Source organism: Tauraco erythrolophus, chromosome 6 (genome assembly GCF_009769465.1).
Source record: "Tauraco erythrolophus isolate bTauEry1 chromosome 6, bTauEry1.pri, whole genome shotgun sequence".
Lineage (NCBI taxonomy): Eukaryota > Metazoa > Chordata > Aves > Musophagiformes > Musophagidae > Tauraco > Tauraco erythrolophus.
Genome location: NC_141470.1, coordinates 7,890,696 through 7,913,804, shown reverse-complemented (window position 1 = coordinate 7,913,804; position 23,109 = coordinate 7,890,696). Strand labels below are relative to the sequence as shown.

Sequence of the window (23,109 nt, the reverse complement as noted above, 5' to 3'; positions counted from 1 at the left end):
GTTGGTCTGTCTGTCACCATCAGTTGGCTCTGCCTTTTCTTGACTGCCACAGATTATTGAAGAGGAAATGCTGCATATAAGTTGTTTGTTTTCTCAGCTTTGTCTCCCATCTGCCAGACTCCAGTGTCTCAGTGAAGCTATCGTCTTTCTCCAGCTAATGCTGCCTGTCTCTGAAGCTGTAATTTCATAAAAACTGGTATGGAGAACTGATCCAGAGGAAGGTGGGTTTAAAAATAATTCAAATCACACCAGTTCCATGTGTGACCACATGATTTCTCAAGTGGCACTTGGAAAGGGACATCACTGGCACTAAGCACCCACTTATGTCATCCAAAGATGTCCAAGCTGCAAACTTGCTTGTACACCAGCATTATCATGTGTGGGAAATTTTACTATCTGTCAGTTAGCCTGTGCTTTCTCTGTTGGATCTTCATCTGCAGAATAACGTAGGCCATTATAAACTTAATTTAAATAATCATTTTCTCTAGAAGTTGCCACATCTATACAGTTTGTTGTGATGGCATACAGATCGTTGTGCTGTAGCTACTGTTTACAGATCTCTTTGAATTGGTGCAGGGACTTGCATGTCTCTACAGACCAAAGGCTGGAGCCCACTACTATTTTCAAGCAAAACGTTGAGCCTGAACTTCTGCTATGGCTGTGCTCTGATCTCGTATCACTGCATCACTGAAGATTTTATGATAAGAGATGCACGGAAAGGGTTTTTGACCCTATGGATCCTACGCCTCTTGATCGTTTTTCTGTAGAAACCATGGAGCGCCAAGACTGAGTTTGCCTTTGAGCATGAGTAGTTGTCCATAATTTAGAGGCTTGTTACTTCTGTTATAAGTGAGGAGAGGACTGAGAAGGGAGCAGGGCTGTAGTACACTTGATGTGGCATTTGTGCAGAGCAGAGGAACCAGGTCTCTTGACTCATCCACTAGACCCAATTGCCTTTTTGAGAACTTGGAGAGGAGAGAGGTTGAGGTGGGACAGTGAACAGCTCCCATGGGTTTCCTTTGCTCCCCTACGTCTTGCCAGGGATGCTGTGAGCACTTTCAGATGTGTCATCTCTCCCTTGTGTGAGGGAAGGTGCTGCAGTTACCGCCTTACGAGAGAATTTTGATGTGTCCTCCTCCTCCTATGGAGCAGGACTCTGCTATATGTTCTCAGCGAGATGACTGTAAGCTCATTTGTCGTGCTGAAACCTTCCCTCCAGTTGCTTTGGTTTGGCAGCCCTTGTATCTTGGATAGCAAGGTTTGCTGTATGAGCCCTGGGTGAGTCACTTCTTCTAACGGCTGTCCGCACTCATCCTGTCTTGCGGTTCAGCTGCAAAACCTCCAGGACAGGGACTGTCCTTGACTGAAGGTCTGTGCAGCCCCTAAAATAACAAGTCCCAGATCTGCGTTCAGGCCTCTTGGTGTGCTGCAGTGCTGATACCCAAGCCCAGCTTCAAGATGAGCATTGGCTTTCCGGGTCTCGATACAGAGCAGTTTCCTAAGACATGTGAAGTTGAAGGGCGTACCTGGCATTTGTTCCAGATCGGCACAGCCTGCTCCTCGAGTCTTTCTGTCTGACTTGAACACAGATGGCTTGGCATTGAGCAGTTGCCCTTTGCAAACGTTTCTGCCTGGCCAGAGTGGGATGTGCTCCGGTAACTGGCGTGTGATCTGGCGTTAGGACCTATGAACTGGGCTCCATTTCCTGGAGCAGAGCTGAGAGGTGGGAAACTCATCTGGGAGAGAGATCGTGTTGATGCAAGGAGAGGCCTCCATGGGACACCCTCTGTTAAACAATTGGGCAAACAGCTTCTGCGCTAATCTAAGCAAGTGGCTGGTTGTTTGGCCTGGAGAAGCTCTCCAGGTCAGGGAGGCGTTTCTCTTGCTACTCACAGTGCCTTTTGGAGGCCTTTCTCCACGCTGTAGCACTCACAGAGGTAACGGAAGATGCTTGTTGTCTTGACTTATTGCTTAAGGTTTCTCAGCAAAGCAGGCGAAGTTGCATGATGCTGTACTGGGAGTGGGGCATCAGCCTGTTGCTTCCAGCAGGATGGAGAGCACAGAGGGGAAAGCATGGGAAAACTGTGTGTGTTCCTCCTGCTTCTACCACCTGGAGGCAGGAGGATCCCATCCTCCTTCCTTCCTTCCTCTGTTGTCCCCTTCCTTTCCAGTAATACCTGCTGCTCCACTCACTCCGATCCTTGCTTTGGAGTTGACAGCTAGGTTGCCTCTTCACAGTATGGCTGAGGCCAAGCAGACAGAGGGCCTGTGTCTCAGTGAAGGTGTTTGTTTGATGTCTTCAGTAACTCTTTTGCATTGCTTTGAAGTGGCCGCAGTGACTGAGGCCAGCAGGCAAATCTAGAGAGAGAGTGTGAGCAAGCTGCCTTCAGCACACAGTGGGGCTTTTGTCCCTGAGATGGGAGGGTTGGTTGGACTAGCTCAAAAGAAGCTCTAGAGTGCTGAGCCCTCTCCTGTCTTGGAGAGGGGTGGAGATGGCTGCATTTCCAAGGCCAGTCTCTGCTGTCTCTGTTTTGTCTTCTTGACTGCCGTTGTGTGAAGGTAAATGAGATCTCTGAATTTCCTGTAATCTCAAATAAGTCCTGGGTGAGAGGATAGTTGCAACAGGGTGTACGCAGTATCAGAATATAGGACATTGCTGTAGTCCCAGGGGCTTGCAGGATCATCCCCTGCAACACTTTCCCCATGGCCCTGTTGTGGCTCCTCTCCTGCCACAATGTTATGGGTAACTGCACTGGTCTGGATGGGTAAAGGATGTGGTGGGCAAGTGCCTCTGCTAAGATGTTGGACTATTTTTGTTCATGGCTTTTTTTCTCCTAAGCTGGAATGTTGTTACGGGAGCAGGGTGTTCCTCAGACTGCCAGTTGTGGCTGGAAATCCTGTCTGAAGGTAAAGGGCAAGCCAGCAATGGAGCTGGAATGAGAGCTCAGGAGCTTTTGCTGCTGATCAGAAGTTTTGGTCCCCTTTTTCTCCTCTGTGGGCATCCAGGTAAATCTATACTGCCACCAACTTTTTGCAAAGCCAACTACCTCTATAACATACTCTCAGCCTGGGGACTGTCCTGCACTGCCAGGGAACTTGCCTATTTCTTTGTGGCACGAGGGAGATGTTTTGAGGTGCTCTTCTATCATCACAAGGTCTTGCAGCATGGAGAAGTTAAGGCTCCCCAGACTGAGCCCAGTTTGTAAGGAGCGTGAAGGCCAAACACGGGGGCAAAGTTTGCCTACTGTTTTGCAAGCCTGACTGTTTTTGCTGCGAAAGTGCTCTGGCATTTTTGGCTGCACGTAGGAGGGCACCAGGGGACACCCGTCCTGATCAGCCAGCGGGAGGGAAGCCGCACAAGGCAAAGGTAAGTGGCAGAGGACAGAAGGGGCTGCAGGAGCTGAGGGCTCTTGCAAGGGGCTGCTGGGAAGGAGGAGCGAGCGCCCTGTGTGCTGGGGCTCAGCATCCCTGCCGTCCTGCAGGCTGAGTGGACGCTGTGCCACTGAGCCTGTCCCCACAGGGCTGCAGGCAGCACACGGTCCAGGCAGGTGGCATGGCACCTCCCTGCTGGGACTTTGGCCTTTTTTCACCTGGGGCAAGGAGGGGGACCTGCCCTGGACTTGACGCTTTTGAAGCCCAGTGGCCTATGGGGACAGTTGGTCGCTGACCGTGAGGCAGGTGAATTTGTGTCTGCAGCCCCGACACTTCTGCCTGGTGGCAGAACGGTGTGAAGCGGCTGCGCTGTCCTGCTGTGCAGCTGGGGAGGTGACAGTCTGTGACAGTGGGGGAGCATCCAGCAGTGTGTTCGAGAGCTGCTTTGTTTTGTTGAGGACTAGTCCCCTGCCTGGTGCTGCAAGGAAATTCACGGCAGTCCCTGCTTTTGAGAGCCTAAGGACAAGTGAGCATCAGAGGTGAAACTGCCGCCGATTCCCTCCATCCTATTTCTTGCAAAATGTCCTGAGCAGGTGAGAGCCAAGCTGTCAGCCTCTCCCAAGGTGACGTTTCCTGGTGCCGACTCCTTTGTGCCCAGCACATGTCTAGAAAGCAGCTTCTCTCAGGAAACATTTGCAGTTCAGTCTGCACTCCTTAAACTTTATCGTTGCAATGGCAGCTTTGCTTCAGTCATTAGCAAAACTTGGCAGGGTGTCCACACCTTCAAACGTGTTTGCGCTGGGAAGGAAGGCGGTGTGCTCATCCCAGAGGGTTTCTCCTCTCCCCGCAGGTACTAGTTGCTGATTTCTTCCCCTCCGCCCTTCTCTGGCTGCAAGTGGTCCCTGGCTGTGTCCTCTTGACACAATGGATGCTGCCACGGCTTTGCTCCCCCTCGCCCTCTGAGCCCTGCTTCTTGACGTCAGCTTCTCCAGCTGGGACACTGAGTTTGTCTCTTCTCAAGACAAATGGAAATATGTGGAAGAGTCTTCCCTTCTGCTGTTTATTTTCAAGTCAAGGTTGTAGTTTGAATGTTTGCTTTCAGTGACAGCTCCAGCATGTGCTGGCCTCCAGCTCTGTCTCATCCTTGCCTGACCGCTCTACGCAAATGTTTGTGCTGGCACCAAAGCAAGGATAGGAACACATGTTTGGGTGTAGGGAGAGGATGGGATCGCTTCCTTCGGCTGTAGTGCCAGCTGACGTTGGCTAAAGGTCTTCTGTCAAAACGGCAGCCTGCGTGTGCTGAGACAAATCGGCGTGTCCAACAGTCTGCGCCTGAGAGGCTGTGCTCAGCTGCGGCGCAGGGCTGCTGGGGAGGACAGAGCCTGGAGATGGGAGGGCTGGTTGGGGGCAAAAGTGAAGAGCCACCTCTGTTGGAGGGCTGCCGGCAGGGCTGCGGGAGCTGGTGGACTAGGAGCCCATGGCCGGCTTGGAGGATGCTGACGATGGCTCTGGCAGAGGGAGAGCAGGACAACAAGGAGGGTGCTGAGCTGCAGGGACCCCCAGGGCCAGCCTGCAGGCAGAGCAGTGGCATCTGGGGATAGAGGTGGCAACCCACAGCTGTGGAGCAGTGCGGTGGCAATAAATGCGATGAGCGTGGTCAAAGAGGTGCGGGTAAGCTTAACCTGTGCCTTCTCCTGTGATGTCTCAGCTTGTGAAGGTGTTGGGTGCCTGTATCTCCATCCAAGCTTGCCAGCAGCACATGTGGCAGTGGTGAGACTGTGTGCTCCTCTTCATGCCCCAGGCTGGGCTGTGATTCTCTGGGAAGCACTCTTCCTTCAGGTAATAAGGTGAGAATGGAAGGTTAAGAGTCCAGCCCTGTGCCCCAGGCTGATCAGGAGTGCAGCAGGTCTGCAGTATGCAGAGACTGGCCATCCTGGAGAAAACCTTACTGTCTGGGTAGCGTAGGTAGGTGCATGTGTGTGGTGAGTGGCAAAGCAGGGGAGCAAAAGAGCACCATTTTGCCAGTGGCTGAGACTGTGAGGACCAGATACATCCAGAGCTGGCTAGGTTTGCATTGTGGTTGCTCTGTTGCTCTCTCAAGCTGGATTTGGGGAGCTGGGAAGAGGGAGAGGCTGGGTTGAGGATGCTCCTGGGCTGTGTACACGTGGCAGCGTGATCTTTGGACTGTTTGCACTGCTGCTCTGCCTAGCACAGAGACAATCCCCCGTGCTGCGGTGTGCGCGTCACTGAAACTAATTTGCTTGATCATTTTAATAAATGTAGAAGAGACGTCCTGGTGTGTGAGTAATGGGGCATTAATCCATGCCTAGCTGTGTTAACAGCACTCTAGGAAGGAATTAACGCTATATAATTCATCGTCCGTGCAGCTCTCACTTTGTTTGATTTAGGACCCCCGTTCCCTGAGGGCTACTCAGCTGCTTCAGCTTTGAGGTGAGTCTCTGGCAGCTCTCACTTCCCCTGCCCACCCACTGCCAGTGTCCTTCTGGCTCTTCTACTCCTCATGCTGTGCAGGTTCCCAGTTCCAGCAGCACCCTTGTCTGCCTGGCCATGAAGTTTAACCGTATGCAGACTTCCTGAAGCATCAGCACCTTTTGGTGCTGCTGGCTTGTCTGCTTGCCCCGATGCAGGTACTGATGGGAGGTTTCCTGGGAAGATGCAAGCCCTGCTCCCTGACCCTGCTCCCGTGGGAAGCCCTGGAGCTACACTCCTGCCTTGGCTGCAGAAGGTTTGCTTGCCTGCTTTTGCTTGCATTTTTTGGCTCCGGAGAACACCATGTTCCTGTGGAGTCACGCTTAGGTCTTTACTTAATCTCTTTCCTTTCTATGTTAAGTGTGTAATGTTGTTCTGGATTTGTTTTTTTGAATATCCTGTAAAATTACCAGCATTCTCTTCTCAGCCTGTGTTTTTCTTCCTGTCAGACTGCAGGACTGTAGCAGCTGTTTTCCTGCCCTGGGAGGGACTGGGGTCTGACTCTCCCCAGGAGCTCTCTGGCCATGGCACTGGAGGCTTCATCATTCACCATCTTTTAAGGGACTCAGGGAGTTCTGTAGATTACAACAAAGTGCTCAGATAGAGTTTGTGGTGACTTTGGGTTTGTTTTGCAAATGGTCATTCGCTGGAGCTCTGTTTAAACAAGCAGAGCTCAAATAAGCTTTCCACTTCACTGCATTAAAATCCCTTAATGCATTAAAATCCCCTGACCATGGACATTCAGGCCTCTGCTGTGCCAGGTGCTGTATAAACAGTTATCAAGTGCTGGTGTCTGCTGTAAAATGATCACATCGTTCGCGTCCCCTCGCTCGTCCGCGAGTTGAGTAGCTTTTGTTAGAGGAGATGATACTAGTCCTGGCGTTTGCTGGCTGTACAGCCAGCACCAAGGAAACCTGTAACTTTGCCCAGTTTTAAACCCAGGAAGATTGTTTTTACCCCTTCCTGCTGTGCAGCTGCAGCAGGAGCATCTGTTGCCTGGTGGAAAGCAGCAGCAGTTTTCCAGCTGGGTCAGACTGCTGAGGAGAGCTCTGCAGTTACTGGGCAGGTGGGAAGCTGGAGCCAAAAGTCAAAAGAAAAAAAGGGAGGAGAGAGCTAAACTCAGCCATCCGAAATCCCTCCTGGTGTGGCAGTGTCTTCTCCCACCATCATCACCCTACTTGTGTCAGCAGGTAAGAAACAGCCCTGTGATACATTTGTGTGTCCATCTCGGGCTCTCACTCTTTCAGACACCTGTCAGTGGTGAGTATCAGCAGCCTCGCTGTTTTCTCTTGTGTTGCCCTTTGCGATGCGTGCCTGGCCTCCTGGGTGCCCTTCTGCAGGGAAGGGTGCAGGGGCAACAAGGGGGGAGTTTGCCAGAGCTTGGAGCAAGGTGTCCAGACCACTTGGTGCATGTATTTTGTCAGAACTACTGCCTCACTAAACACAAATATCCTGTTGAGGGTATAAGCGTTATCAAGTGAGTTTTCATGGTTCGAGGTTTGTTTGTGCCAGGGTTACAGGCTTTCAGCAACTGGTTTCCCTGTATTTTTGTATTCTGGTCTTATTCTGGTTAAATGGATAGAGAATTAGATTAACCTGAAACAAACCACCCTTGTGGACATGCATGTGAAAGCACACATTTGCTCCGGAGGTTTTTAAGGTCTACTTCCACGGATCAGTTGAGATCAGGTAAACTGAGGAGGGGTCATGGAAAGGGTGGAAGGTGTAATAGTGTAGTGAGATGGGTGAGGTTCATGTGCAGTTTTGGAGAGGAGCCCCTCTCCTTAGCAAGCTCCATGTGCTGGTGTGTCGTGGCTTTGGCTGAATGTGGGACTCCATAAAGGGCTGTTTTAGTCTCTTGTTGTCCAAGCATGGGACTGTGCTGCCCTGTCCTTGGCACTTGACTTAACAGGGAGGGGAACAGGTTGGTGCTGAACTGTGTGTAACCTCACACCCTCTCCTTCTTGTACCTGTTTGCACCATCACCAGCTCTTTACACTTTCAGGGACATTTTATTCTTAGGAACGCCTCTGGCCCTCAGGTTGTATCTCCAGAGCGGAAGTGTCAGACTGAAAGCCACCTTGTTGGATGTGAGATTCTGGCTTAGGAAATCAACAATTAAGGGGCAAATTTCATTCCAGAGGCAAAAGGCAAAGATATCTCCTCTGCTTCTGGCTCATCACTCAGGTGACAGCTGGAAGGGGAGAGAGAGGAGAGTGGCTGAGAGCTGCTGAAAGCATGGGGCACCTGATTCCCAGGCTGGAGATGAGGAGGAGACAAGGACACCTCCAGAAAGCTGAAGGTTGTGGCCACTTTGGAAACTTCTCTGGTGTCCAGATTTCTTTGTGCGGCGACTTCTACCAGCTGTCATTAAACGGTAGCAATTAAAGAGTCTTAGAGAAAGAACCATTTCCAGCAGACTTGGAGCTTCAGTGCTATGCCAGTGGGCACTGAGCTGAAAGGAGTGATCCAAAGGGCCAAGTCACATCAATAGCTTGGGGAGGCAGAGGCACTATTTCAAAGACAAAGGTGGCTCAAGTCTGAATGTGGGCTGTCTGTCTGAGCTGGGAAACAGAGGAAGGATTGTAACCACTGGAGGAGCAGGTTTTGGAGACTGTCCTTTAGAAACAGCTCATATGTGTTGGAGGAGAGTGCTGAACAGGTCTTGCGATGGCATGTGATTGTCGTGAGGTGGCTGGGTGAACCTGCACGGGATTGGAGAGCTGTGACAGGTTCTGCTGTCCTGGATGTTGGGCAGAGCTTGTGCACCGCCTGGCTGCTGCCATTTCTCATGAGCCCAACGGCTCCAGCAGCTTTTCCCTCCATCTGAGCTTGTGTATTTATATACACATGCTTTTATAAGACTTCTTCTGGAGCTCTAAGTCTCCTCCCCTTAAGTCACTTGTTCCTTGGCTGGCCTTATCCTGCAGCCTGCCCAGTAGGACCTGAGCTTCAGGAAGGATGTAAGTGTCTCATCTTTGTCTCCTTGGTGTCTTTCTCTCCTTTCCCAGGAAGAAACTGAAGTGAAAAAGAAGTGACTGAAAAAGAAATTAAGGAACGATTTGAAGGAACAGATTGATTTCTTAACAAGATCAAGTTTGAATTAAATGGCTGATAAACAGATCAGGTAACTTTTTTTAAAAAAAAATTGAGTTGTTTGTGCTTAAGATTTTTCTTTTAAAGTCTTTCAAACTTAATCTCTTTAATGGTGCAGGAGGTTGGAGGAAATAACCTCATCATCTCTTCTTGCCTTAAACAGTTCTGATTCCTTCTTTGCTCCTTTCTTACCTGCTTTTTCTCAACCTTCTGTTATTTTGTGTCTTTGCCGTGTTGTCACATCTCTGCTTTCTTCAGTTCTTTTTTCTGACTGCCTTTTTTTTTCCTACCCTCTGCTTTTTACGCTGCACGAATATGTTCCTTTTTGCTTCATCTTTCAAAGGTCAGCTTGACCTGCTGACTTCAGCTTGCTGACATCAAGGGAGCAAAGCCAGCTGCTTGACCAGCTGAGGATGTAGTGCTTGTAATTACAAAGTCCACGTAGATGCAGCCTTGCCCTTCTTCTAAAGCCAGTCAATGCTTGAACATGAACACTGCAGGAACACCAAGTACCGACAATAATTAGTGACACTTAAGTGCACAGGAGGAACTTAAGAGCGTTAGTATGCCTGACATATGTAGTTAGCCTGACGTATGCAGAGGCTGGATTTGACTCCTCCCTGGAAACAAACTGGGATGCATTTTCTGGAAATGTACCGTTAGCTTCCTAAGAGCTGTGTCAGATGGATCTGCACAGTCCTGCGTGTGGGTTCAACTTTCTGCTGCTTGTGAAGTTGTGCTTGATAAATGACTCCTACATGCTGTGAGATTCCTGTGGGGTTTTTTTTGTGGTCCTATTCCAACACCTACTTTTCCAGGTTACCAGCTCAGGACAGGAGGAGTCAGTGGGTGAATGAAACCTGGTAACAGAGGGCCAGGACTTGGCAATGCCCAAATGCTTCAGGCAGGAGGGCTGCCCCTTCTTAGCATTTGCCATGATTAGGCTATCTTCCTGTGTGCCTGCCTTCTGCAAATGAAAACAGTCCTGAGCTGCGCTGATAACAAGACAGCACTGTGGAGTGTTTATGTGCCTAGATTTGCCCATCATCAGTTACCTAATTTGGAAAGCACGTGGCTCTCTTCTCTTACACCCATGAAGGGCGTGCTGAGATTCACCTCCATGGAGCCTAATGGGTGTACGTGCCTGGTAGCCTCAGTAGAGCAAAAGGACCAGATGTCCATGGCTATTTGAAGCTTGGGACTTTGAAGGAAGGGGAGACACATCCTCCAAGATCTCCGTGTGCCCCTCCGATGTGCTCTTGGCAATGTGAACAGGAGCTTGCTAGTTACAGGGACTGGTTAAAAGGGCTGAGGAGGAGCCCTGGGAGAACTGGGATGCCTCTCTGTCCCTTCTCAAGTTAAACTGAGCAAATGGCTCTATTTGTGTGCTAGCCTGTGTTGTCTCTGTTTCATTAAGCCCTGCGTGCCTGGGTAGTTAGAGGCAGTAGCTGTGCAGAAGCTAAACGGGACAGAGACCAGACATAGTGGATTGTCATCTCATGAGAGAGCAGAGAGCACTGAGGTGAAAAGTGGGATGACTTAGTCACAAGGGAAAAAGCTTTTGATTCAGGTGCAGTGCCCTCTGTTTCAGGTGTGCCCCAAATCCCTCACCTCTCCTGCTTAGGTCACCTCTCCCATCTATGCAACCAGAAGTCTGCAGCAGTCACAGGCAGCCAAGCTGATGCTTACGCTTGGAGGATCTACCGAACCTTTCTTCCCTTGCAGCTTGCATCTGTCATCCCTTAGCAAAACAAGATTGATACCAAAAGACTAAAATCCACACAGTTTGCTGCAAGGTGAGATCAGGGGCATTGCATTTCCGCAGCAGTGCATGTGGAACTTGATTTCAGCGTCTCTCCAGATACTGCCGCATGGTCCGTCTGTACTAGTCTCCCTCCACAGTGCACATGGGAGAACCTGGGTGGTTTGATTCAGGTGTGATGGGGGTATTGAGCAAGGGTTTCTCACCCACAAACAGCATGGGAGGCTCTCTGCAGCCCACGTTGCCCAAATTTTTTACTTGCCCAGGCATATCAGACTATTCCCCTTTGTTGCTGGGGTCTGTGCTAAAACTGAGGAGTCTTTTGCACTCACGGTGCCAGCAGGCAAGATGTTTGCCATGTGTATGTGTCTCGCTCCCACCTGATAAAACCCCATGATGATTTCACTGTTGGAACAGGTTGGGAGAGGCAAGTGTCTGCCTGCCTTGGCTGTTTCAGGGACACTTAGAAAAATGATGACAGTGCTGAGTCTGGAAAGGGGCACTGGCTGTGCCTTGCAGTCTGTGACCTGCCAGCAGTGACTTCAGAGCAGAATTTGAGGAGGCTGATGTGATCCTGTCTTGACATACCCTCTTTCCCTGTGGTGCCTCCATCTTGACTTGCTTTTATCTGGTCTTCTTTCAGTGTGACTATGGGTTAAATAAGGAGAACGCCATGATGTGAAGCTTTCTGTTTGAAATTTTCCCATGTCCTGAGAACAAGTTGAGCGTAGGAGTTTGCAGGCAAATCTTTTCTCTTCTCAAGCTGTGGTGCAAAGATCCCCGAGGCAACAGTCTCGAACTGGTGAGATCTTGCAGTCTGGCCCTGCACTGAGCTCATGCGCTGATTTGGGCCTGCCTTCCTAACATGCTGTGCTTGATTTAATCTCGGTCAGCACTGCCTTGTTTGGGGATGTGGGCTGAGCTCAAGTCTGTCTGCCCGTCCTTGGCACCTTTTCTTCCAGCTGTGCCAGCCTTGAGGCTGCGTGTGCGTGTCAAGGAGGAAGGAGCTCTGGCTGCAGGAGAGCGGAGGCTGGAAGGAGTTTCCTGGAGTGTCAAGGTCATGCTTAGCACTTGTGGGCAAAGACTTTTAAATAAAAGTGGAAAATTCCACCTCTCTTTTGTCTGCTTCCCACAGGGAGACCTCAAGTCGAAACCCTGGGTCTCCATATCCTGCCTTTCTCTCAAGCCTGGAGCTGAGGGGCAGCTCTTTCACCACGGTTGATTATTGATCCTCTTGGCAATTGCCCCTCGATGCAGAGCACGCTGCAGTGCTGCTGGAGGGTACCGTGTTTGCAGAGCTTCCCCTCACCACGCCATGGCCAGCCTCCTGCTGCTGCTTCCAGTGGGTAATGCAGTCTGTGACCCCAGCCAGGACATCGTGTCGTCTTGAGGAAAGGCAGCTTGCCAGTTCTCTCAGTGGGAGAATTCGGCCTTGCTGGCTCACCTAGCTGCAATCTAGGACGTCTGTCAGCCATAAGTTTAATATCTGACACATCCTGTGTTCAGGGAGCCATATCCTGTGCTTTGTTGGAGGGAGCTGACTCAAACAGGCTTCCTTTGTCTCTGTGTGTAGTGGTTTATCAAGCATATAAGTGCTGGACGTTTTTTATAATTGAATTTGCTGGGAACCCATATTTAGCTGATCTGGCTTTCACTCAGCACCACTTGCAAGAGTTCCCTGTGGGAGCAGAAAAAGTCCGGGGTTTTGGAAGCACGTGCAGCCAGCCAGGTTTTGATTTCCCCAAGAGGTGTGAGCTCACATCTCTGCATCTGCGGCCGTGCAGGCTGCCAGTCTGGTGGTTTCGCCGGGCTATTGGTTTGTGTGTGTTCCCCTCGCCCCGGGCGGTGAGTCTGGAAACAGTTTCCTGGAGCTGCAGCCGTCTGCTACTCAGCTGCCAGCTGGGTGCTTCTGCTGGGCTCGTTCCCACATGATGGTAGCAGCTGACGTGTCATGAACCTCTCATTAGATGCGTATCTGATTGCGGTGCTGAAAAGTGTTTGCCAGTAAACCTGCTGGCTCGGATGCCATCAGGAGCTAACTGAAGTCTGTCCATGTGGTAGACGGTCCAGCACTCTGTCTTTTCTCCTCTAGGGACAATAGAAGCCCTTGGGTCCTGGAGAACAGGTTTTTTCCTTGCTCTTGGTGATGTGTGGCTTAGCTGTTTGGCTCCACTCCATACATCTGTGGTTTGTCCTGATGCTATGTGCTCCTTTCCCCTCCTCCCTATACATACAGCAAGGGCCAAGCTTTGCCTTGGGGCAGAGCTCCCTTTGTGCTGGGGAGGGACAGCCTTGTCACACAGCCATGGGTTAACTCTGGTCGTGCAAAAGAGCTCCGTTTTCTTCCTCTTTCCCTCCCCTGACATTATCCCAGTGCTAAGGCATTTGTTTCTCCATATCTTGTCCCCTTACAGTTTACCTGCCAAGCTGATCAATGGAGGGATAGCTGGACTGATCGGGGTCACCTGTGTATTTCCCATTGACCTGGCAAAAACTCGCCTGCAGAACCAGCAGAATGGCCAGCGGATGTACACCAGCATGTAAGTACCATCCACACGGGCAGCATCTCCCGGGCTTTTTTGGGGGGGAGCCCTTCCACTTCGTTGCCTTTTTCAGGCATGTTCAGCATTTCTAGAAAAACCGGGCTGTGCCCAGAAAAGCCAGGGGACAGTCTTGAACCAAGTTGTGCTACAGCAGAGAAGGCAAATAAAGCAGCTATTCAGGCTGCTGAGCCCAGCAGGCAAGATCTCTGCAGAGGGCACATCTGTTTGCACCGCTTGCTTGGGAGCAGCATGTTTGCTGCTGTCAGGCTCAGGACCAAAACACAAGAAGCCCCTTTCACTTCTCTGCTGGGCCAAAACCAAGTGCATTAGGGAATTTCTGCCTCTCGTCTGTTTCCATGACTGTCGTGGTTTTTGGACTGAGGGTCGAGACAAGAACCGAAAAGGGAGCACCCACCAACCATGGTCTCGGGCAAAACATGACTCAGGCTTTCTTCATAAAAACAAAAACAATTTATTAACAGTTACTAAACAAAAGACAAAAGGGAACGAAACCGGTTATTTGAGAGGAGAAAGAGAAAACAAGGCCCGATCTTAAAACAACACCTCCCCACCCCCTATTTTCCTTTCGTTCCTGGCTCTGTCTTCCCCCCAGCGGCGCAGGGAGACAGGGAATGGGGGAGTACAGGTCAGTTCATCCATGTTGTTCACTGCCGCTCCTTTCTTAAAGGAGGAGGAGTCTTTACACCATTTTTCCCTTGCTTCGGTGGATCCCCTACTCACAAAGAAAAAGTCCCCAAACTTTTCCAAAGTAAGTCCTGCCCGCAGGATTGCAATCCTCCCCATGGATCGCACCAGTTCGGGCTTTACCAGTCTCGGCCTCTTAGGGAGCTGCTGCCACTCGCGTCGGCGTGGGTCGTCCCACGGTCTCCAGATGCCTCCACGACCTCGTCGTGCATTCCATGCCCCATTATCAACAGTACCTGGTCGCGCATCCCCTGCTCCACGACCTCTCCTGGGCTCAGGCATCTCCTTCCCGACGTGGGTTTCTCCACAGGCCACGAGTGGGTCGCTGCTCCGCCGAGTACACCCTGGCTGCAGGGGGGCCGCCTGCCATCTCACACCGATTTGCAAGGGAAGCCTCAGCTCCAGCACACCTCCTCCTGCTCCATCTTTGCTGACCCGGTCGTTGTGGTTGTCTTCTCTTAGATATTAATCCTCTCTGGGGAAGCTCGGCCCGGCGGTCACCCCGGGAGCGGGGCGCTTACCGAGTCCCCCATGCGGCTCCCCGGCGCCATCTTGAGCACATGGCGCCGGCCCGGGCCCGAGCGGCCGCTCGGCCGGGAGCCGGGAGCGAGGGCCGCGCCCTCCTGCTCTCTCCTCGCTCCTGAGCAAAAAGCCCTTTCCCGCCCCTTTGTCCCAACTTAAATAGGGCAATTCGCAGAGGCGCCGCCTTGGCTCAACCTCCCCCGGGGGGATGGGACTCAGATCTGGTGGCACAGGGAGCAAATCCCCTCCCCTGCCACCAGAACACCCCCCCCACACATCAAACTATCACAATGACGTTTGTATTGCAGGTTACTATCCCGTCCTTTGCTGTGTAACTTTTAAATTAAAAGAGGAAGCAGTCACCCATTCCCAGGCTAGAGCACTGCATGCAGACCTTTTGAAGGCTGACACATACTGTGGTTACCTCAGCAGTCCTATGTCCAAAAAATTCAAGTGCTGCAGGCTGTAGGAAAAGAAGGCATGAATATATCCAGCCCACCGAATTCACCTGGATTTGTGTGGGATGCTTAGGGCTGTGTATCTGCCGTGGGAATGTGCAACACACTCAGCACAAGATGTTTTATCCTAGTCAGGCCTTAGTTTTCCACAAGTACTGGTGGTGTTGAGTGGGGAGAAGGAACTGGGACTGCACAAAGGAACTGGTGCTCTGGCTACCCGGGACATAGAGAAGGCTGAGGTACTCAGTGAATTTTTTGCCTCAGTCTTCACTGATAAAACCTCTTGTCTTACCACCCAAGCTGTGGAAAGAACTAGCAGGGACTGTGAGGATGAACCACTGCCCACTGTACTTGAAGAGCAGGTTCAGGAACATCTGAGGAACTTGAAGGTGCACAAGTCCATGGGACCTGATGAGATCCATCCGCAGGTCCTGAAGGAACTGGCGGATGAAGTTGCCAAGCCACTGGCCATTGTATTTGAGAAGTCGTGGCGGTCTGGCGAGGTCCCCGATGACTGGAAGAGAGGGAACATAACCCCCATTTTTAAAAAGGGGAACAAGGAGGACCCGGGCAACTACAGGCCGGTCAGCCTCACCTCTGTGCCTGGCAAGGTCATGGAGCAGATTCTCCTGGGAACCATGCTAAGGCACATGGAGAGCGAGGAGGTGGTGGGTGACAGCCAACATGGCTTCACCAAAGGCAGATCGTGCCTGACCAACTTGGTGGCCTTTTATGATGGGGTGACAGCATCGGTGGACAAGGGTCGACCAACGGATGTCATCTACCTGGACTTGTGCAAAGCTTTTGACACTGTCCCGCATGACATTCTTCTCTCTAAACTAGAGAGGCATGGGTTTGATGGATGGACCACTCGGTGGATAAGGAATTGGCTCAATGGCCGCACTCAGAGAGTAGTGGTCAACGGCTCGATGTCCAAGTGGAGACCGGTCACGAGTGGCGTCCCTCAGGGGTCCGTGTTGGGCCCGGCCCTCTTCAACATCTTTGTCGGTGACGTGGACAGTGGCATGGAGTGCACCCTCAGCAAGTTCGCCGATGACACCAAGCTGTGTGGTGCCGTCAATATGCTGGAAGGGAGGGATGCCATCCAGAGGGACCTCGACAGGCTGGAGAGGTGGGCCCGTACCAACCTCATGAAGTTTAACCAGGCCAAGTGCAAGGTCCTACATCTGGGTCGTGGCAATCCCAGGCACAAATACAGACTGGGCGGAGAATGGATTGAGAGCAGCCCTGAGGAGAAGGACTTGGGAGTACTGGTGGACGAGAAGCTCAATATGAGCCGGCAATGTGCTCTTGCGGCCCAGAAGGCCAACCGCGTCCTGGGCTGCATCAAGAGGAGCGTGGCCAGCAGGTCGAGGGAGGTGATTCTCCCCCTCTACTCTGCCCTCGTGAGACCTCACTTGGAGTATTGCGTCCAGTTCTGGAGTCCCCAACATAAGAAGGACATGGACCAGTTGGAGAGGGTCCAGAGGAGGGCCACGAAGATGATAAGAGGGCTAGAGCACCTTTCCTATGAGGACAGGCTGAGAGAGTTGGGGCTGTTCAGCCTGGAGAAGAGGAGGCTCCGGGGTGACCTTATAGCGGTCTTCCAGTACCTCAAGGGGGCCTACAAGAAAGATGGGGAGAGGCTGTTCAGGAGGGCCAGTTGTGATAGGACAAGGGGTAATGGTTTTAAAATAGAGGGAGGTAGATTCAGGTTGGATATTAGGAAAAAATTTTTTACCATGAGAGTTGTAGAACACTGGAACAGGTTGCCCAGAGAGGTGGTGGATGCTCCATCCCTGGAGACGTTCAAGGCCCGGTTGGATGAGGCCCTGAGCAACCTGATCTAGTTGGAGATATCCCTGTTCCTTGCAGGGGGGTTGGACTAGATGGCCTTTGAAGGTCCCTTCCAGCCCTAACGATTCTATGATTCTATGATTCTATGACTGAGACTGATGATGCGTGTCCTGTTTTCCTGCCACTCTGTTTAGAAATAGCGTTACCTGCTCCTCCACGCCAATATCTTCCTCTTTCCTGCCCAGGAGAATTTGATGCAGAGTGGGAATGGGAAGGAAATGCTCTGTATGTTGATGGTTCTAGTCTCCGGGCCTCGTTGCTCTAGCTGATGACATGTAATCATGAATGAGCTTAGGTTGAAGGCTCTGGCGTGCCATGGCAGACTGGTGCTTCCCTGGACAGTTACAGAGCGCTCTGTTCCCTGTGTAGTTTGTGTGCCCAGGTGTGCTGGCAGGACGTGGCCTCCTGTCTTACCTTGCCTCTCCTTCTTGTTGAATCCCGCTCCTGCCGCTGCTGCAGATTGCTTCTCTTCCCTGAGGATCGCTTCTCCCCTTGACCTGATGGGTGACTGCAACAGGAATTCAGGCAGGATGGAAGATTTGTAGGCTCCCCTTGGGAGTGAATGCCAGGATGCCTCATCTCTGGAGTGGGACTCAGTAGGAGAGAGGCTTTTAACCTGCAGCAATCAAGTGCAGATCTGCTCTGCAGCCAGGAGTTGTTGCGGGATGAGGTGCTGTTAAGGAATACACAGGATTTACCCTGTATGTTTGAGCTGGCTACTCTTAAGTCTGCGACAAAGCCTGAATGTGGGTGAGTAATGCTGGAGGTGTTCTCTGGCATTAGCAGCAGCTGTAGGCAAAGTGAACTTGGGCTGATGGGCATAAGTGAAAGGGTCTTTTGGGGGCCGAGGGCCCAGGAGGGACAAGGAAGTAATGGGGATAACACATCCTCTAGATAATGTCAGGCCATCCTGTGTCTTACCTAAGCAAGCACTTAGAAGATGCTGTTACCATGCATGGACCATGTTTTCAGAGACACCCTTACATTAGCCAGGGATTTGGGAGGGCTCATCTGAGCTCCCCAGATGGGGGGCCTTGCTTGCTTGTTGGGAAATACCGTATGCCCATTGATATCAGATCTGAAAAGTGTCTGCACGGGACAAGGAAGGCAGCAAGTTCATTTAAAATTTTGGCTTTCTTGCTTTAAGGCAGTGTGCTTTGCGTCTGCTTAGCTTGAGAGACCCTTGACATCAGGGGAGCTTTTCCCTTAAAGGAGCCAAAGACACTTTGGAGCAGCCTTGAGGGCTGAAGAGAGCTGGGCTTTTGGGCTCTGCGGCCCCAGGTATATAATATATAACTTTTCTTGGCTGTTGGCTCCCTTTTTCCAGGGAGAGAAAGGAGTTGGCATGGCCTTGGCTCCATCTTGCTCTGCTGCAGCTCGAGGGGCTCAGAGTGATGTGCAAGCCTTATGGCGAGGCAGCAGGGCTGCGTGAGCGTGGTGGGGAGCGGCTCTCCCTGCTCCCCTCTCTGCTGTGGCTTGTTCAAAGCAGCACCGTTGGCTCCAGGAAAATGCCTTGCCTCCAGCATTGCAGTGGAAGAGCTTGATGTGGGGGTGGGATAGGAGAAAGGTGCCCTGAGATTTCTGGGGCTTGCAAATGTGTTGGAGGGACTGCTCCCAAGAACAAGATGGGTGTGTGCAAGCCACAGGAGCTGGGGTGGGGTATGTGAAAGACGGTGTCTCAAGGGATGTGGGGAGTCCCAGTGGAGAGGGGAAACTCATTGCTGCGACTGGCAGCAACGACGGATGGGCTCTTCACAAATAATGTGGAGTGCCCTAGAACGGTCCTGACCCAAGTAGGGCCTTAAAGCTCTCGAGGGAACTCTGTATTTCCTTCTCTCCCACCTCAGCACTATTACAGAGTGGAGATTACTCCTTGTGTTGCCAAATCTCTTAGAAATGCATTCTTATTTTCATCAGCTCCCCTTCCCTTAGTTAGACTACTTAAGAGGCTTTTGTTCCTTAATTATGTATGCATGCATGTGCACCTCTCCCATCCCTTATGGCCACAGCAAGTACCTGTCCTTTCCCAAAGACCCCAAAGCAACCTTCAGCAGCCACCCGGGCTTCATGCAACCGTCATCCAGAGAGGGAAACTCTGCCAGGGGATCTGCACTGCCTTCCTGAACTGTGCCTCTGGATTTGTTAGGTGTGAGTCTGTGCCTTTGAAAGGCTTTGAGCCGTTCCAGCGCTCAGTAAATGTGGTTGAATTTGCAGTAAATGTAGTTGAAATGAAGGCGGTAACGGTTTTCCCCCTTGGAGCGGACCTCTGTGGCACCCTGCTGCGCTCTCCCCAGGGCAGGAGCCTGAGTGCTCGCTGCCTGCTGTGGGACCTGATGTGTTAGTAGTTAAGTGCTTTCATCTGCATGGGAGGTCACAGATAACTGAGGTTCAGGTCACCTAGTGTTTGTGTGCCTTGTGTGGAATTTCTCGGAGTAAGTCAGGCAAGTCAGCACTGGGGATTTTGGCCTCCCCTTATTTCCTTTCCAGAGCTGGATTTAAAAACATGTGCATGGGGATCTGCTTGTTAGAGCATCCCATGCACGTTTGCCACAGGGGACCCTGGATAAACAGCCCTTGCAGTGACACTTCTCCCTATTGTGTTTCTGGAAAGCAGACAGCGCGTGCAGGGCGAGCCGGGGGTTTCAAAGCCCCTGTGAATTGGGGGCTGAAGCTGGACTCAGACCTGAACAATGGCGCGTTCAGCGGCTGACACGGTTCCCTTCTCGGCTCAGGGTTGTGCTGACAGGTCGTAAATGAAGCCCGCTCCAAGAGATTTGTTTGGTTTTTCTCTGCTCTCACCCACCTTTGAGCTCCTGGGGTTTATCTCTCTGTGTTTTGTTTGCAGGTCTGACTGCCTCGTTAAAACAATTCGGTCAGAAGGCTACTTTGGCATGTACAGAGGTAAGTAAAGCTGAATCAGGCATGGCACAGCTTTTGTGTGGGAAGCACTGGTGCGTACAGGGGAGGAAAAGCCCGCATTCTCTGGCTTGTAAAGCAACAACCTAGCAATATCTTAAGATGCTGAAAGGTGCAGCTGTTTCTGAAAATGAGCTCCTCCACACCAGGTGTCTGCTCAGTACTCCATCATTTAGGGCTTGAGTCTTCCCTGCAGCTGTTTTGGTGTTAAACCTTACGCTTACCGAGGTTCATCTTTACTAGCAGTTTAAGTGAAGCTGCTGGACTTTGTTTCAGGACTGTATGTGTGTGTTTCCCAACTTGGACATGGTAACTTTTGTCAGAGGGGCACTAGCAAACCTCTTGAAGTGTCTTACTTTGTGGTTAATGATTGAATTTGCATCAAAGCCCACCACCAACGTGGTCAGGCCTGCTGCCCCATCTAGTTGGTAGCTTGTCTCCAAAACTAGCTGTTTCTCAAGTATGCCTGAGTGCTTTGTTCAAGCATTAAGACAAGCTGCAATTAAAAAAAAAAAAAAAAAAAGGAAAAATAACCTGGCTCCAGAAAAAACTCCCTTGGGATGGTAGGAATATCAGACGTTGGCTCATGGTGGAGCTTCAGCTGTTTGGTCGTTGTGTGCTACCCTGCTAGAAATCTTCTGGCTCCTTAGCTTAGGCTGTCTGCTGCAGCAGTGTGTTCCTCAGTTGATGTTATAGCTTTTCTAGTTTCAACACAAAATCCTTGACAGTTTTTAAAGATTTTTGAGGAGAGAGGAACATCAGGCCAAATTCTGCCTTTACTTGTAGCAGAGGAAAATGTGGAATACCTTCTTGGCTTTCAGCACAATTGACTTAGCCGACACCAAACTCTGATTCATTTTATATACTGGTATTCAATTGCCTGATTATGCAGCTTTTATCGCTGAGGTGTTCAGATAGCATTCTTTGTGGCACTCATTCACTGATAAAGTCTGATTAAAGTACTGCTTTGATTAAGTGGGTCCTTGCCCTTTGTTTTTTCAAGCGGGAGCCCAGAGATGCTGGTGCCTTGCTGTTGGCAGCAGTAGCGTCTCTTGCCACTTCTTCCGTAGCTCCTAAGGAGACACAGACGCCATGGCCATCCGTCCTGGGAACAGGCACTGGCTGTTGAGGCAGCGTCTGTTGCCCAACTTGCTGGTGGGCGTTTTGGGGGAGTGGGCTAGATGCTGAGGATGGATTGGCTGCTTCTTGCCAGCTTTCCTGGGAGCAGGCAACAAGACAAATAACCCTGAGGAACCCTGGCCAGCTCTAGCTTCAGTGATAGCAGTGACGTGTTCCCCTTCGATTTTTCCCAGAAACTGCCTGCTTCTGTGTTCCTAACCAGGAATGGAGCCTGTGTTAACTTTGGCTGTAAATACGCAGTGGCAGGCTGCTGAGTGGGGAGCAGAAAGAAGCAGCTGTTCCTGGAAATTTACAGGGGAGACTGTAGGACCTGTCAGAGGTTTTGGGAGAGACAGCTCAGTGCTGTAAGGTGTGGAGTGGTAGAGGCGATATGCCTCCCCAGGCCACTTTTTGTTCCCAGGCAGAAGTCTCAAAGGGTGCAGAGGGTTTCGCATAGCTCTTGCTGTTCCCAACCATAATGAGTCTGGTCAGCTCAGAGCATGTCTCACTAACTTTGTACCCACTCTGTTCAGGGAGCTGATAGTGGCTTGAATTTACTTGTCACCTCTGACTATTAAATGAGGAACTGGATTTGGAGAGGGCTTTTGTGAATAGCTCCAGCTCCTTCCAGAAATTCATGGATATTTTAGCATGGCTGGGGTGCAAAAGTGAGTCCTCCACATACAGCAATCCTGGTCTCTGTGCCTCAGTTCCATGAGCTGACATTAGCAGCCCTTCCCTCCCTCTCAGGTTGAGGACGAGCAGGTAAAATACATCACAAGATCTGTGAAGAATGTGAGTACTTTTCTGGGAACAAGGTAAAGAGACAATTCAGCCTTGCAGACAGGGGAAGGTGGAAATCAGATGGTGGGATTGGTTCCTGCCTGTCTATCTGTCCCAGTTCCGCAGCAGAAGTTGCTGTATGACTCACAAGCTCTTATTTTCAGCCTTTAAGCTGAAATCAGGAGGATTATATCTTAATGTGCTAAAGTGGCAGCTGTTGTGCCCCATGGAGGAGTCACAAGCACGTCGGTCGTCCCTGCAGGACACTTGGCCTCTGTCAGAGGACAGAAAGGGTCTGCTTGGATGCAGCCTTTCCCACTGAGTGACTTCATGTCTCCTTCTCAGTGCAGACAGGAGAGGCTTGAGCTTGTAGGATGCTTTTCTGCAAATCGTCTCTTAAGAGGTGCATGTGGACCGACTGTCCTGGTGCTGTATGAGTAGCCTGTAGTGAATTGTGTGATGTATAAGGTAATCCCAACATTTCTCACAAGTTCTTCCCTTGAATTACAGAGATTCTTGGATTTGTTTGGGGGAGGAAGAAAAAGAGGTTTTTTTCCTCATATTTTTCCCGTAACATCCAGGTAGCAGCAGTGCCTCAAAGCTGGGTGATGCCATCTAGCCCTGCCTGTGCTCAAGGGATGATGGTGTGCCACCTTCAGACATGATGCCAAGCAAATGAATCCATGGTGCATGTGGGCTTCTGGACCGTGTGGATGCCAGTGGAAGGGGACATCAGAGAGGTGCTCTCTCCATTCCCTGCTACAGTCCGTCCGGAAGCCACCTGTGGATCCCAGCACACATCCTGGGAAGTCCCACTCTTTTGCAGACCAGGAGTTCAGCCTAGCTGATGGGAGCCAAAGCCCCAGCTCAGGCTGGGGAAATGCCCTTTGCTGTCGATGACGTTTGGAGGGTAGCTGCAGCTCAGCCACAGGAGCGTGGCCACCTTCCCTGGCCTCTACCAATAGCACCTCCCACACGCTAGTGCTGCACTGGGAATGATTTAATCCCTCTGTTATGTAGGTTGCTGGGGGTATACAAGGGTTTCTGTGAGAAATGTGTTTTAATAACAAAACCCAAGGCTTAGTGAGAAGACAGCACTTAGAAGTTCAGTTGGCAAACAACTGGTTTTGCCTCTACTTGATTTTCATTTTTGTAGTGCTTCCATATTTCTTTTCAAAATACTTTTCTGTTTTTTAATGATTGCAATTTCTTTTTGCATTCTGTCTGTCTGTCATTGCTTCTGGTACATGTAGCGTTGCCTGTAGGCCAAGGTTAGCTTTAATTAGGGAAACAGAGTAATTGACATAGCTAGAATTGAAGAGCCATGAGATTTTGTAAAAAGGTAGAAAATGCCATGGAAAGTACAGCCAGCAGCTGAAGTATCTAATTTACCCTCCTCCAGTGAATTGGAGCTGTTATGGATTATTGAGGACAGGGATTATCCATTCTCTGCTAAGCAGCTTTACTGAAAATATCAAAGATGGAG

At 50.8% G+C, this 23,109-nt stretch overlaps 2 protein-coding genes across 5 annotated transcripts in view; one reads left to right on the top strand and one right to left on the bottom strand.

Annotated features, from left to right (window-relative positions):
* The window catches only part of RPLP2 (ribosomal protein lateral stalk subunit P2), a 161,243-nt gene that overhangs the window by 50,014 nt on the left and 88,120 nt on the right, over nucleotides 1–23,109 (bottom strand). The window lies entirely within an intron of this gene.
* The window catches only part of SLC25A22 (solute carrier family 25 member 22), a 31,553-nt gene continuing 17,413 nt past the window's right edge, over nucleotides 8,970–23,109 (top strand). For 3 of the 4 annotated variants that reach the window (XM_086613477.1, XM_086613476.1, XM_086613475.1), the window contains exons 1-3: nucleotides 8,970–8,989; nucleotides 13,135–13,260; nucleotides 19,651–19,706. In XM_086613477.1, the coding sequence (XP_086469603.1) occupies nucleotides 8,970–8,989; nucleotides 13,135–13,260; nucleotides 19,651–19,706 (202 nt within the window). The remainder of the gene's footprint in view (nucleotides 8,990–13,134; nucleotides 13,261–19,650; nucleotides 19,707–23,109) is intronic. The other variant, XM_086613478.1, reaches the window with a different exon arrangement.